The following is a 16,166-nucleotide window of genomic DNA, read 5'->3' on the forward strand; positions in this document are numbered from 1 at the left end:
TTGAGATTTTTAGTTAATGATTTGTGAAGTTAAAGGAAAAGCAAACATTGTTAAAATGTTTTCTTTGTGAAGAACAGTCTAATAACCAAAAAACTTGTTTTTGTCAGATATGAAAGGTTGCTGAAGGTGTGTTCCATAGCTCTCGTTGGCAAGTACACAAAACTGAGTGATTGCTATGCATCTGTTTTCAAGGCTCTGGAGCACTCCGCACTGGCAATTAATCACAAACTGGATTTAATGGTGAGGATATTTTTGGATTTTGCTTTCAGGGATACTTTGAATATACTATACTATACATCATGGGAGGCAGTTTTAATTAATGTGGAAATTAGAAGATGCATCATGCAGATAAATACTAACTGGCCAAACATCCTGTTTTTTTCAAGAAGTGTGTACAGATTTAGTAATTTTATTTGGATCTAAACATACTTGAAAGGAATAATGCAGTACCCAAAAGTGGATCTGATGAAAAAGCAGGCTTTACCTACACATTTCTATTTACATCAGAGGTAGGTTTTGCTCATGAGACTGCTTATCATGTTAGTAAGATTAGCTTAAAGGCAGAATAAAACAGATAAACTGAAAGCAGTTTAGTTTGTTTTTAAAATCCAGTGCCAGAAGCTATTGCTCTTTATTTCATTTAATATTCTGAGAGCTATCCGTTTTATTTTTAGCAGGATTCTGATATCAGAATTGAGCCATAAACTTAGTAATTCCTCAAATGCAAACTACATCCCTAAATAGTTCTGTCTCTTATTAATAAGAACAGAAAGTTGAACTACATGTGGGAAAAGCTTACCACCTTTCTTGCTGGTAGAATTACCATTTTCCATTGCTGACTTTGTTCCAGAGATGGCAAGCCTGGAAATTCACTTGAAACTATTAGGTTGTCTTAATGCCATTAAAAAGTTGCTTTCAGTGGAAGAAAAACCTGGTTTATTGCTTTTTTTTTTTATTAGTACATAGATTCAACAGAACTTGAACGTTCTACAGAAGCGGAGAACTCGGTGAAATATCACCAAGCATGGCACAAACTGTGCAAAGCAGAGTAAGTAGTATTGGGTATTCTGTATCTCAAATGCAAACAATGGTATTTATTTCATGTGATGAAAAATGCTTCAGTAAATAAGTTTCAGTGCATTCAGACTTCTGTTACTTACATAAAGCAATAGATGTGCATGGTTAGTGACAAGCTTCAGACATAGCAAATTATAGTATCAACCTTAGTATCTGCTTTTAATCTCTTTAGAGAAGTTGCAGTTGTTTGTTTTGGATTTTTTGTTGATTGATTGTTTTTGATAGCAAGGCTTTCTTTTTACAGTGCAGGTCAATTGCTGCAGATTTCTTTGTCAGCATGCATCATAGTGAAAGGTAGTTAGATAAAACCTTAGTAAATGCTGGTAACACTCTTCAAACATAGAATCATAGAGTAGTTACGGTTGGAAAGGACCTTAAGATCACCTAGTTCCAACCCCCCTGCCATGGGCAGGGACACCTCCCACTAAACCATGCCACCCAAGGCTCTGTCCAGCCTAGCCTTGAACACCACCAGGGATGGAGCATTCACAACTTCCCTGGGCAACCCATTCTAGTGCCTCACCACCCTCACAGTAAAGAATTTCTTCCTTATATCCACTCTAAACTTCCCCTGTTGAAGTTTTAACCCATTACCTCTTGTCCTGTCACTACAGTCCCTGATGAAGAGTCCCTCCCCAGCATCCTTGTAGGCCCCCTTCAGATACTGGAAGGCTGCTAGGAGGTCTCCACGCAGCCTTCTCTTCTCCAGGCTGAACAGCCCCAACTTTCTCAGCCTGTCTTCATACAGGAGGTGCTCCAGTCCCCTAATCATCCTCATGGCCCTCCTCTGGACTTGTTCCAACAGTTCCATGTCCTTTTTATGTTGAGGACACCAGAACTGCACACAATATTCCAAGTGAGGTCTCACAAAAGCAGAGTAGAGGGGCAGGAAATCCGTTAAGAATCATTGCCAGGATTTCAGTTTATGTTGTTTGTTGTCAAAGTGCATTTAATTTCTGCAGTATTATTTAGGAGACATTAAGTTTTGGTGTCAAGGTAGAGTAGTGAAAATGTAGCAAGTTTATTTAAACAATAGGTATTTAAGTAGTGGGAGTTTCCCTGTGAAGCATGAGGCTGGTCAGATGAGAATTGGGGTGGGTAAATGAGACAAATATCCAGATTGAGAGTTAAATCCTGTGTGTTCTGAATGGTCATATAAAACATGCCTTTCGTGCCTTGTGCTTGTTTTGGTACAATTTCAAAAGTCTTCAATTTGTATGGACTTCCTTTGCTGACTGGATTCTACATGTTGGTTGCTTTATATATTGGTGTCATTCCAGTGGCATTCTGGTCCCAGGAGGGTTTGGAATTAGGGGAACAGAAGGCAAACTCCAGGCTATCTCCTGGGCAAGAACAAAGAAAAAACCCTTTCTTGGTAAGATCATTAAGAGTTAGAAATTGTGTTTTGGGAGTGTATAGCAAGCTAATTGATTTGATTGAAAAACAAAACAACACCACACACCCTGTGAAAGGATCCTGTCTTAGGCAGTATGCGTGCTGTTGTGAATGTTTGCCTTGTAGGTAATGCCCAGGGTTATAGTCATGTACTACATTTGCTATATAAAGGAAGTAAGAAGAAGACTATCCCTGCTTCAAAGGTTTTATTTGCTGAATTCACATTTATGTGGAGAGTCTTTGTGTCTCGTAATTAAATCAGCATCATTATAGATACTAATCAGCATGCAGAAAACGTAGGTGTCTTTGGACACATTTGCTATATTAAATATTTTTTCTTGCTTTATGGTATGTTTTATTATGGTAAAGTCTAAAGATGCCATCTAGCCTATAAGCTAAGTGCCGTTTGTGTAAGTGCCTCTGAAGCTTTGGTCCCTACTCCACGTTTCTTACATTTTTTTTAAGTGACTACTGTGACTGGTTGCCAAAGCAAAATTTGAATCTGGATATACCCAGGCTTTCAGCTTCTGTGTGTCTTTACAGTAGTTACTGGTAAAATAGATGGGAGGGGAAAAAAAATGTTTGAAATGGCTTAAAGCACTTAATTGTGTCACATTTTTATCAGTGTGCCAAATTTAAAGAATTTTTTGCATTGAGCAGTCATTTTTGTTTTAGCTTGTTGGTAAGTCGTGTATATACACTGGGTACCAAGATTTTTAAGCAGTCAACTTTAAGCCAGAATAGCAAATACTTTCAGTCATGCTCTTTGTCCTGTTAAATTCTGGGGGGTTTGTTTCCTCTTCTAGGAGTTTGCCTGGGAATGCAATTAGCAGTTGTGGAATTTGCAAGAAACTGTTTGAATTGGAAAGGTGAGCTCAGTTTGCTAGTGTGAATATGATTTGCTTAGAAGAAATTTTATTCTGTATGTGAAGTGTATGTTTATTATTAGAACTATTGTATAGATCCTATCATCATTAGGTACTTAGCTCTTCAACATGATCATTTACAGCTCTGAACCCTGTGCTAACTTTCTGTTCAAGGGGATAGGAACTCTTATGCAGATTGCTTGAAACCTGCTTCTTGATCTAGCAAGTGTAAGAGAAAGTGTGCTGATAGTTTACCTCTGTAGTCTCTTTCTGGAGTGTTCAGGTGGTGCAGAGTAAAAGTGAGAAGTGGTTTTCTGGCTTGCTTTCATTAGTTTGAGTAGTCAAACCATAGCTATTGCAGTAGAAGTATGAAGAGATTTAGCTCACCAAATAACTTCTGCAACTGACAGCTGGGAGGAAAAAGTTAAGGGAAGTAGGAAAGGCAGTGTGTATGACTGAGATCATATGCTTCCTGTGATTGCTTGAAAGTGATGCAGTGTGTGTTGAAACATATAAGATTGTAGCTTAAATGCAGACAGTGAAATGCCACAGAACTGTTATGATGCATTTGTATTGCATGTATAACAATGGAAATGTGCTGTGTTTATTTTGAACGTGTTTCAGATGCTAATTCTACAGAATTTGACCCAAACACAAAAAACCCTGTTGTAAGTACTGATTTTTTTTTTCCTGCATAAGTTTTGTGAACATGTATCTTTTGTTAAAAAGGGTGTTAGCTCTGTTTAAGATCTGTCTATATTGTTACATAGTAGCACATGAAAAGCTGTCTGTTATCCCTATTCAATATCGTTTAAAGAAGTATTTTCTTTTAGTAGTGCCTTGCCTTCACCTGCTGGGTGTGTGATTTGTCTTAGCTTTATGTCTTGTAATTTTTCTAATAGTTTCCTTGCCTGTAGACTGATGCTGGGAGTAGACAATAATGATTAGGTTAGCTTTACTAGAGAATAAAATATAAAGAGAAGCTGGAAAGTGTAGCACAAATCTATTATCAAAGTAGAAATTTATATAGAAAGATAAAGATTGTATGAGAAGCTGTTGAAAAGTTCTTGTGTTTCCTTTGTATAAACAGTATAAATAACCACTACACTCCTTCTCCCTTATGAATCTCACAGTCCTTTTGAGAAAAATTTCAGTACTGTAGATATGACAGGGCTGAATCTTACGCCAGTGGTAGAATCTTTTTTTTTTTTTTTTTCAGGTATTTCCTAGCTCAGGAGATTATGGTATCACAAGATCATAGTAGTAAAAGTGGTCAGTAAGATAGGGTTTTTAAAAAAATGAGAAAGAACAGAAATACATGTGAAAAGTAAAGTAGCTTCTTAGTGTCAGATGTAAACATCTGTTCTAGCGATAACTTATAGAGACCTACTGTTCCTGTGTCAGTTTCCTTCAAAAGAGTTTTGTTGGGATTTGTAGGTACAATTATATATATATATATATATATATAAAAATTTTTTCCCCACAGCTGCTTAGTCTGAAACATGCAAATAGGAGTTTTTAAAAGCACTTGACCTGTTTTTTCAAGGTTGTTTATATGCTATGTGTGTCATGTTTTAGAATGTCGTGGTTTAAGCCCAGCTGGTAACTCGGAACCACGCAGTTGCTTGCTCCCCCCCTTCTTGCTCCTCGTGCTCCTGGAGGGATGGGGAGGAAAATCAAAAGAATATAACTTCCATGGGCTGAGATAAGAGCAGTCCGGTAACTAAGGTATAACGCAAACCACTACTGCTACCATCAGTAATTATAAGGGAAATGACAAGGGAAGAGAATACAACTGCTCACCACCCATGACTGATACCCAGCCCGACCTGAGCAGCGACCTGAGCAGCGATCTGAGCCTTCCAGCTAACTCCCCCCAGTTTATATACTGGGCATGACGTGCTGTGGTATGGAATACGCCTTTGGCTAGTTTGAGTCAGGTCTGCCTCTGCTTCCTCCTGTCTCTGATCCTATCTCTGCTTCCTTCTGGCTTCCCCTCCTCCCTGAAAGAGCATGAGACTCAGAAAGTTCTTGATTGGAGGGGCTTTTTAGAGCTAGTTTCATTTAACTTCTTGTCGTGGTTTAGAGCTGTGGTATGGAATACCTCTTTGGTCAGTTTCGGTCAGGTGTCCTGTCTCTGCTTCCTCCTGGCTTCTCCTCCTCCCTGGCAGAGCATGAAACTCACAAAGTCCTTGGTCAGAGTAAACATGATTTAGCAACAACTAAAAACATTGGTGTTATCAGCGCTGTTCTTGGGCTGAAAGTCAAAACCACAGCACTGCACCAGCTCCTAAGAAGGAGAAAAATGACTGCTACTGCTGAACCCAGGACTCTTGTCGTGACTGCATTTCAGATAGTCACCTCGGGTACCTTTTTGGGATACAGTTAGATAATTGGGGATTGAGTCCCCCTTTGGAACTGGTGGTTTCTCTAAATTATTGTGAGAGTTGTTTACTGTAGCTGGCTCTGATGCAGAGCTCCACACTTAGCTGAAGTCGGGAATGTGGATGCTTATCTGCTGCAGCCCTACTGTCAGTTTCTTCTATTACAGAAATTGCAATGTGTATTAGTACAATATATCTAGGACTAAATTTTTATTCCATAAGTAATTAATGGAGTGATTTGTGATTTGCATTCAAGGGCAAGTAAGGTATATATGTTAAAAAGAACATTATTTGGACATAAAATTAAGAACTAACGGAGTAAGTGGATGTGTCATGGAAAGTTAATGCAGTGTTTACAATTGAAGCAGTATGCTTGCAATATGTATAATGGATATTCTTTTGTTCTGAGCTTCCTTAAGGTTCTGAAATTGGTTATTACCAGTCATATTTCATGATTTTAATCTGATCGTTGACATCTTGGTTCTGGGCGAGGAACGGATGTAAATCATTCCAAAGGGGAAATTTGCTCTGTCAATAATTATAACTGCTAATAATCTGTCTTAGCAGAGTCTGTGTTGTGCTAAAACAGGTTTAGATATTCTATATAATAACAAATCAATAAAAACAATCAGAAGAGAAGCAGATTAGTGAAGCTTGTGAACTACTTAGGTGTTATAGGTGTTTCATTATTCAGGAAAGTTAGTTCACCGTATTAGCACTGATAATATTTTGCATTGGCACTATGTTGTTCAGCTGAGGGCTAACTTAGGACCGAAGTTATGTACTTTTCTTTTGGTTCGTGCTCTGTTGGAAACTGAAGTGGGAGAAGAAAGGCACTGGTAGTAGTAGTAGTTCTATTTGCTTTTATTTTTAAGTAAAAGGAAAAAAGACAAAAGTTCAGATATGTAGTTTGGCAGGGGAACTCGGGGACAGCCGTAAAATATGCAGCTACTTTTGCATCTCTTAATTTGCTAAGCATTCAAATACTCAGAACTGTACTTAACCAAAGCTGATAGTTTTTTCTAAAGTATGTGTAAAATATCTTGGGCTACTTTGCTTCCCTAATGTCTGGGTCTGTGGAAATTTGAGCCTTTTTCATTAGAAATAAAAAATTGGGAATGTAAAGTAACCATGTAACTCAGAATCAGGCTTCCAGAGAGAAAAAACAGGTGTCTAAAATAATGAAAAACATTACTGGTAATTTAAATAACACGAGTTATTGTGCTACAGAGAAGCATTGTCTGCATTAGTTAAAAGTTTTGGGGATTGTAGAAGTCTTTTATGTGGTAAGACAATTATGATTTGTTTTGTTTTGAATATTAACAAACACACAACTGAATGTAGAGAGTTGCCTGCAATGCTGCATATCTGTTTCATTGCAGCTGCTAATGTATTTCTACTGACTATCATTACAACAGTGTTGCTCAACCTGGGTTCTGCAAAAGCACCCATGAGTAACTTTATATAGGAGGGGAACCCTGTAAAACTCTGTATTGCTTGTTTTGGGGGAATATTGATGTAAATTATATTGGCATGTAAATGGCTAAGTATCGTAAAGTTAAGGTGTCAAACACCTTGGAAGAAATAGTAGTCTCTGCATACAAAAATGGAAGCTAATGACTTAGTAGTGTAAACCAGCCAAAATTACATCTTTAAAATACTGTAGGGAATAAAAAAATCCTGAAGCTTAATATTTGTGTGATAAAAACTTAAAGGAAATGAGACCTGGATTTTTAATAAGCTGCATTTGACAGATTAGAAGTTGATACTAGATTTCATTTAGGCTTAAACTAGAAATATGAACTCAGAAGGGGGAAAAAAAAAAAAAAAAAAAGGTCTCTGATATTGCACTTACGTGTATTGTCAGACCATACAATTTACACTAACTAAATACCACCTTAAGGTTTTGGCTTGAATTCCTATTTAACACACATTTGATTTCAGTAGGAAAAATGAGGGAGGTGCATGAGCACTCATCACAGCCCATCAAGTACTTGATCTCATCTTGGTTGATTTGCAGGTCATGCTCCCATTATATTCTTAAGCTTTCTGCTTTGCTTCCTAGCCTTCTGCAGAATAATGATAGGTAAATTGTTACTGTTCTTTGCAGGAAAATAGCTGTTCAGAAAAGTAATGCATTTGCCTGAGAGTAATGCTTAGTATGAATTTTCTGTTGCAAATGGTAACTTTAAAATTAAGTCCTTCAAAGGGAAACTGTATAGTCTGTAAACTGCTAATGAACTGGATTCACTGAATGGCAAAGGAATTATTTGTTTTGTTCCATTTCCCTTGTCTTCCTCAACTATTAAGCTTAAATTTTTTTTTTTTTTTTTTTGAATGAGCCTTTTAAGTATGTTCTTTGTCAATTTTATTGTAACTGCATCTAACTGTTCTAGGAAAATAAAAACATGACTCTAGAAATAATTGCAATACACTTCTTTTATTTTTCCTCAATTAAAAAACCTCCAAATTTTACTTGTGACGGTTATTCTTCGTGAGCTATGCATCTTGTGTAGCGTCATGAAACTTCAGAAATTGCACCGGGTAAAAAATGTATTTTCTATAAAGTCAAGAAATTGTGCAGAAATAGATTTTGCCAGTAGATGACACTGTTGTAACATATTTGTTCCTTTATGTCCACTTTTCCTATTCAGGATGTCAGTAACCTGATTGAATTAAAAAATTTTGGAGGTCGCCTAAGAGATGAAAGGAGCGTATGTCCCACTCCTGCAAAAGCACCCTTAGATTCTGTGATTTTACTTATGTGCCTAAAGTAGCTACTGTAGCTTAGTAAGCAAATGTGTGTGGGTATATTTAGTTTTGAAATCAGAGCTTGTTGTTCATTTAGAATAATTTATTTTTTCATAAGTCAGAAGAAGGTTATAAATATTATTATTTACTTTTCTTGCAAGAAATGTAACACTTTTTAATAGCTGAAGGGTTTGTGTAAAAGAACAGCCTAGGAGCCTATTAGAACATTCATATCATGTTTAAATATCAGAATTTTTGAGGCTTCTGTTCGTGCGTCACTGGTGTGGAGTAAGTTATTCGTCATTTCATGGAAGGGAAATTCAGGGGTAGGAACCACTGTAGTATGGGATCTTGAACGTGCTTGATAGGCTTTGCAAGTAAGTTGAGCCTTTAAGTCCTTAAGTAACTCAGAGATCTCACTGATTTATGAGGATAATGAATGATGTTGGTGTTAAATTTCAGTTAAAAATTCCAAGTTCTCCAGTAAGATTAGTGCCTAATCCACTGAATTACTTGTCTTCAAAAATTTTCATTATTCTTAACTATCTTCTTGCTCACTAATTTACTCTTAAATAGTAATGGCCATGAGATGTGTGTGAAAATATGTCACAGGTACTCATGCAATGAAAAGGTTAAAACTGTGCCAAATAAATATAATGAATATTTTAATTGCAACAGCAGTCAGTCAGTTCCTCTGTGTGTGTGTGTGTGTGTGTATGTGTGTGTATACTTAATGTATTCCCATTTACTAGAGTCATAACACAAACTACATAGTTATGCAAATATAGTTTAAAATGAACATGTAATATTACAGTCATCATACTTAACATTCTTATATTGTTATTGAAAGTAAGTACTTTATGTTTTAAAAATTTTAACTGTTTGCCATATGCAACTGTTGTTTTATGTGAATGATGAAACTGAACTGGGAGCAATATTGGATAGTATACACTAGGGGACACTCCTCAAATAGAATGACACATCTTTCCTTTTGTGTGTTTTAGAAACCATTTGATTTGAATTGCTCTAGAGGTCTAAACAATAGCTCAGGTAAAACAGGGTTTGGATTTGTTAAACACTTTCACAAATGTAGTGTGAAAAAGAAACAGGTAGTTCTGAAGTAGTTGTGAGGCAGCTTAGCTGGAAAGGGTGGCTAGCGAGTGTGCAGGAAACACAGTACAAGACAGAACTTGTTATACATCAGATCTTTATTCTGTATTTTTTAAAATCTTAACAAATCTGTCTGTTTAGGTGTACCTATAATGTACACATGTGCCAGGCTCTTCTCCCTCAAAGCAGTGGTGTTCATGCTTGCAGATGCCTTACTGTCCTGTACCAGTTATCTTTTTTATAAGCATCACAAACTCATCAAAGCTGATGCTTCCATCATTATTTTTGTCCAACGATTTAATTATGTTATCAAGTGAGAATGAATCCTGTTTTATTAAAAAAAAAAAAAAAAAAGAGAGAATGGAATAAATAGATTGCCACAACTATTTTCCTGTAAGGAATATTGCCAAGAAGTGATGTAGTCACTAACAGTCAGTGTTACTTGAAGGTGGTGTACTTACTGGTTTTACTCGTCAGACTAGAAATACAGTGCCTCCTATCCCCTACCAAAAATGTTCACAAAGATACAGTAACCATTTAGAAATACCAAGTATTATGCAGGTTACTTCAGTCTTATGTGTAAACTTGGAATTTAGGAAACAGAGCAGGTAGAATAGCTGCAGCATGTACAGAGTCACCAATAAAAACTATTACGCATACTACTATTGCTTTGTTAGATACTCATTTGGGCCCTGCATACGCTGTTTAATGGAAGTAGTAATTCATTTTTAGGCTTTGGATCAGGACCTGAGAGTGTCTTTCCCTTCCCTTTTGCCCTCTTTACTAGGAATACTGTATTCACTGTTGAAAAATTCTTGCTAATGTATTAAATCTAGTTCAGCTTGTTAGTTCCTTTTATTTGTCGTGTGTGGTAAAAGCACATGTCACATCCTGATGCAGTGAGTGTTCTGGTAACATCCCTGATCAGGCTAGTTAAATAATATAAAAACAGTTTTGATTTCTAATCTGAATTTAAAAAAGTTTTTGTTTCTTCATACTTCATGCCTATGCATGTTTTGTAATGTCCTCTCCTGCTTTTATGTTGATTTATTATAGTGCCATGTATTTCTGCAAACAGAGTAGGTGCTTGAAAATATCTGATATCCAGACAGAAGGCAGCAGCATTGCTTTTTTGAACTCTTCCATTTCTACATATCTGAGAAAATTAGTATAGTGCTAAATTGTCCACAGCTAATATAAAAACCATTATATTTCTGAATTTGCCATCATATTTCCAATTAAATTTTGAGAATTAATTTCTGACAGTTTTTAAGAGAAAAAAGCCCTTTGTGTTTTATTAGTTCGGTGGGATTTCGTTTGTTTGTTTTAATTAGCCACTTAATATTAATGAAATTACTAAATTGAATTACTGTAGTTCTCAAAGTACTGGATTTTTCTATTTAGGTGCAATTTTTTTCAGTCCTTTAGCAAAAATTGCTTTTGTCAGCTATCCACAACACAGTATTTTAACAATTTGTCTAGGAAAAGAATCTAAATTGGGTCCTAATGCAGTTCAGGAAAGGTCTGGCAGAGAATATATATGAAATCAGAACCTAGATTTTTTTTTTCCAGTTTATTTTTATTTTTTTTTAATTATTCCCCCTCTTTTCCACTCCCCGGGATATGGGTATTTCTCTCCCTGGCTTGGTAACATCTCTTTTCTTTACTTGGTTTCTTTCTGGAAGGGCACACCTTCTTTTATGTGGTGGTGGCGGGAACTTAATCTAGATAAAAATTAGCTCATGTCTCTTCCTTTTAACTGTGTCCTACTGACATACTTGGTTTATATATTTTTCTAGATATTTTCTAGATTCAGACTTATTACTTAGACTGAAGCAAAAAATATAAGACTCAGATGCAATATTCTGTGTGCAATTTGGCTTACATAAAAAAAATCCAAACAAAACAGCTTCTTAGATTTTTGCATTTTATTCATAGAGCTTTGTTATAAACTCCCTACACAGATATCTGTTTGGAGCTGCTGTTCATTATTGTGATTGGAGTTTTTTATAAGCCAAGCCTTAAGAATTATTTATAGAGTCAGTGAAACCATTTGGGCACATAATCTGCCTTGCAGTGTCATTGCCTGTATTTCCTTTTTCCTATCCATTTCATAGGAAGCACAGTTAATATAATAATACATTATATAAAAATATATATGAATATAATAATATCATATAAGAGTGAAACTTACCTTCAGGTACTGTGCAAATTGATTCTGAAGTAGATTTTTCAGCCCAGCAATGGACAGTACACTAGTGCTACCCTCCATTAAAGCATACTGGGTAAAATACTTCAGAAGGTTATCATTGAGTAAATGTTCCATGTTTCTCAGATCTTGTCTTGAAGAACTGCAAACAAAGCAGACAGTAACAATCCTGTGCATCAGAAATGTATCTGAATTTTGAAATGTATCTGAAATCCTGTTTGCTATTACTAACCATGTGAAATGATTAATATTTAACCTAGATGAAAAGAATTGGTTTTGGGTTTGTGTTTTTTGGTTTTGGTTTTGCTTTTGGTTTTTTGTTTTTGTGATCAGCTTTCCCAAGGGGGAAAAGAAAAAACAAAACCCAAACCAAAACAACAACAAAAGTTAGGTTCAAAGATTTGAAATACCAAATATGTTTAGGTTGTTCTTACCTGACTCAAAATCCAGAGCTTTCAAATGTATTCGGCAGAGCTGTGAGTCTGAGGTTGGGGTAACCTTTATAGTTGCTTGCATGCTCCACCCTAATTATGAAACTAGCGTTTGTCATTGAGTCAGTGCACTAGTTCTATTGTCTTTTCAATAGTCAAAGGAATAGGATACTTTAGCAGTAGAAATGAGTAATTTTTTTTTTTTTTTCATCTCTGGAATGGGTTGGCATGAGCATCCCCTGCTGCACTTGACATAGATTTACTTGGTGTTCATAGGCCATCCTTGAGGGAGAGGTTTCCTCTCTTAAACTTGTGTATTTTACATTTTGTGTACCACACACAAAGAAGCCTGAAAAATGCTGCTATGGGGGTATGTATAGCATTTGTTATTGTAATGGACTTTTGGAAAATGGTAAATATAAGTTTGTTTTAATAAGATCCAATTAAGTAAACATGAAGAAGCTAATTGCTGTTTGTGCGAGTTGATAATCACCAATGCCACAGCCACTTCTCCAAATTTTGTTCTGCTGCTTAGCACAGGAGAGTATGAATTTCCTCTGGGATAAAATTTTGGTTGCTACTGTTAAGAATCAAAACACTCCATGGTGTGAATGGAAAAGCACTGAAGCATTCTAAATGGGAAGGGTGAATCTAACATCCTGAAAAACTATTCCTTCTAGCAATCATCTTCCCAACTGAGTATTGTGTTCTTCAGGTTCTGAAATCGTGTTCCTTTGGTGGTCTGTGGGGTGTTTTTGAGTGATATTCAGCCCGTGGTCAATGCTTCATGGACCAACACTGCTGGTTTTGCAACTGCTGAGCTGCTGGTTCTGGCTGTGGTTTCTGCATGTGGTTTCTAATCTGCCTGATGTCTGCTGGTGTCTGGTTTTGATGCTTAGCTCCAGGCTCACTTAGTAGATCTTCTACCGTGTGCATCACTTACTGTAAATCAGTCATCATTGTGTCACTTATAACCCTAAGCTAAGAGCTTTGGAGATCTGTAGGAGATGGATAGGTTGGAAAGTTTTTGGAATTGCATGTATATGGGTCCAGGGTTCCGTGACAGTTAAGTACGAGGTTTTCTGAGAAGACTAGGCAAGCTTTGCTAAGTCAGTCATGTATATGTAGACATAAAGCTAGGAGCTGCTGCTGTTATCACTAGTGGTGTCTCTGATGCTGCCAAGCTATATGGTGGTAACAGTGCAAGCAAACCTGGGAGTCCTGGTCTAGAACAAATGGTATGGGTTAGGGTAAGACCCATGCACCAAACCTGGGGCATGAACTTTAAGCTCATTCATGACAATGAGATAATCTTAAGTTCCTTTTTCTTCCTCTTCTTTTCACAAACAAAATGAAAACCAAACATCTGTCTCTTTCTCTTTACATCCTGTTTTCCACCTTTGGTAGATGGTGAAATTTTAGTAGCAGTGTATGACTAGGTGACCTGCTAAGGCTTTGACTCCACATCTGCTGATTATCCTTGCCTACAGGTCCTGCGTGTGATAGCCTCACAATGTTTATTCCTTTATCCCTTTTGGAAGCAGTGTCAGAAAGCTGGTGTGCTGATGTGTGTTGTTGACATGGTATTTGCAAAACTTTTTAAATGACCAAATGACTTGTCTTTACTTGTACCGAAAGCACATCCCTGTCTTCAAGATGTAGTAGTAAGATGCTTAGTAGTATGGGAGAATTGCATTTCAAGGGATCACAACTCAAGGAATTCAGTCCATTAGCCTTACTAATTTGTTAAGGTTTTGTTAAAGAACACCACCTAATTGCAAAATAGCATAACCAGTTTTACTGAAATATCTTCCCATGGAAGTGAGAGACCAATGTCTGGAAATTTAGGTGACCTGTCTAAGAGTCACACACCCAATTTGAGGATGAATCCAGTCTCTTCAGATCAGCTTTATTCACAAAGCACTGTAATCTCTTAAGAGGCTATCTGAATGAGAAACTGACAGAGTTGGGATTTGTAGTTTCATCTCCTGATTCTTTGTCCTCTTCTCTCTCATTTAGACCACAGTGCCTTCCTCCAGTAATTTGTGTGGCATCTCTGGACTCTGTATTGGAATCAGTAACAGAACTCAGTTTGACAGGCCCCAGCACACTGTCTTTGCCAGAAGACCCTTTTTAGGACATAAGTGCTCTTCTGTAATACGTATAGTTTTTCCAGCACAACCCAGCAATGGCAGAATGATTATCAAGGTGTAAGGAATTCTGGTCACTAGCCAAGAACTTGAACATAAGTAGAAGAAGCTAATACCTTGCTGTTGCCACTATTAGATGGCGTGTAACTAGCAGGTAGCAGCATTTACCAGTGCTGAAGAACAGCACTTGGTACCAAGCTTTGTCTGTGCAAGCTGACTTGCAGTGTAGAAGCAGCAGTCCCGCTTTGATTACAGTGGTTTGCTGCTCTTTCTTGGATGTATTAATATATATCGTTTCTGCAGTTTGTGAGATACTTCAATTGGGTTTGCCCTGGGCTAGAAAAATCATGTAAGTAAGCACCGTATCCTTTTAGAGTTTACATTTTTATTGTAGCTTAGATACAAAGCCGTTAGCAAAAAAAGAACTAAGTTGATGTTGTGTGAGTCTATTTAGGGCTGTACATCACACACATGTCCCTGTGATGATTGTGTGTTGTTTCAGTGATGGTGTCTGCAATAGTCACTCAAATTGGTTATTGTATTACCCTAGTAAACTGATTTGCTGGGTGTATTTGAAGCAAGCAGCTCTAATCACATTGGAGAGTAAGAGAACACAGGCTGCAGAGATGAGTGAAGTCCTGCCACTCCTACCACTGCTAGTGGTAGGAGGGGTGAAGCTTATGGCATCGTGGTCACATGGTCTTCATGCGCATTTAATGATGGATTTGCTCGTCACATCCTTCCTGCCACCATTGGTGGCTAAATGGTATGTGAATCTATGCCCCTTGTTTATCTTAATGTGCTGGACTAAACTAGGTTGGTCTGCAACTGGATCTCTATGGCATTGCTTGATACTGTTGGAAGGGACAAGGCACCTTCCACAGGGGTGTGGCTGTCACCTGAGAGCAGCAACTATCTCTGTCATCCTGTTTAATCCTTTGGTGATAGGTTAACACCCTAACCCTCCAGTATTTTTCCACCTTCTCCAGTGTATTTTATTGCAGCAGTACTACTGTTACTTGTATGTGAGCGCAACTAATTCAAAGCTAGTTGAGGAATTTAGGTAGATTTAGATTAGATAGTAGGAAGAAATTCTTTATTGTGAGGGTTGTGAGACACTGGAACAGGTTGCCCAGAGAAGCTGTGGCTGCCCCATCCCTGGAAGGGTTCAAGGCCGGGTTGGGTGGGGCTTTGGTGAACCTGATCCAGTAGAAGTTGTCCTTGCCCATGGCAGGGCGTTGGAGCTAGATGGTCTTTTTGGTCCCTTCCAACACAAAACCGTTCTATGATTCTGTGTTTCTGTGAATCTCTGTGAGGTTTATGTTACAGCCTGACTGCAGTATAGAAATGTCTACTGTCAAGATGAAGTTTGCTATAATTGAGAATATATATTTGTAGTTGTTGTGCATTTGGAAAGAAAGAGCAGGAGGTGATTTTGTGCTTATTATTCACCTACTTCTACTTTTATGCTGCTTGTGCATCATTTCTGGCTTCCAGACATCAGCAACTAGGTCAAGGCCCTTTGTTAGCTTTGGTTACTTTCTGGAGTGGAAGTGGAGAAAGGTGATGGGACAATTTAAGTAAATAGGACTGGATTAGGGGTTCTGTGGAACATGCAATTCCTGATCTGACTTGCAAAGGAATCTTACGTGGGTGTCAAATAATTTTGATTTGTTACAAGGAAGCAGAGCAGCATTTGTATAGTACTACTGCTAGCATAAAGAACATACATGTATCTACGCCTGTTGTAAAATACTAATGCCCACACTGAAGTTAAATATGGGACATGTACA

The 16,166-nt window shown here is 37.3% G+C and overlaps 1 protein-coding gene across 13 annotated transcripts in view; it reads left to right on the forward strand.

The window, feature by feature from the left end:
* CTPS2 (CTP synthase 2) overlaps window positions 1-16,166 on the forward strand; it is a 71,892-nt gene that overhangs the window by 17,586 nt on the left and 38,140 nt on the right. For all 13 annotated transcript variants that reach the window (XR_013956405.1, XM_080612831.1, XM_080612828.1 and 10 more), the window contains 5 exons: window positions 108-240; window positions 960-1,048; window positions 2,358-2,452; window positions 3,279-3,341; window positions 3,963-4,006. Coding sequence is in view for 12 of the 13 variants with exons in the window: in XM_080612831.1 (XP_080468957.1) it covers window positions 108-240; window positions 960-1,048; window positions 2,358-2,452; window positions 3,279-3,341; window positions 3,963-4,006 (424 nt within the window). In the remaining variant the exon portion in view is untranslated. The remainder of the gene's footprint in view (window positions 1-107; window positions 241-959; window positions 1,049-2,357; window positions 2,453-3,278; window positions 3,342-3,962; window positions 4,007-16,166) is intronic.

Source organism: Psittacula echo (assembly GCF_963264785.1).
Source record: "Psittacula echo genome assembly, chromosome: 3".
NCBI classification, from domain to species: domain Eukaryota; kingdom Metazoa; phylum Chordata; class Aves; order Psittaciformes; family Psittacidae; genus Psittacula; species Psittacula echo.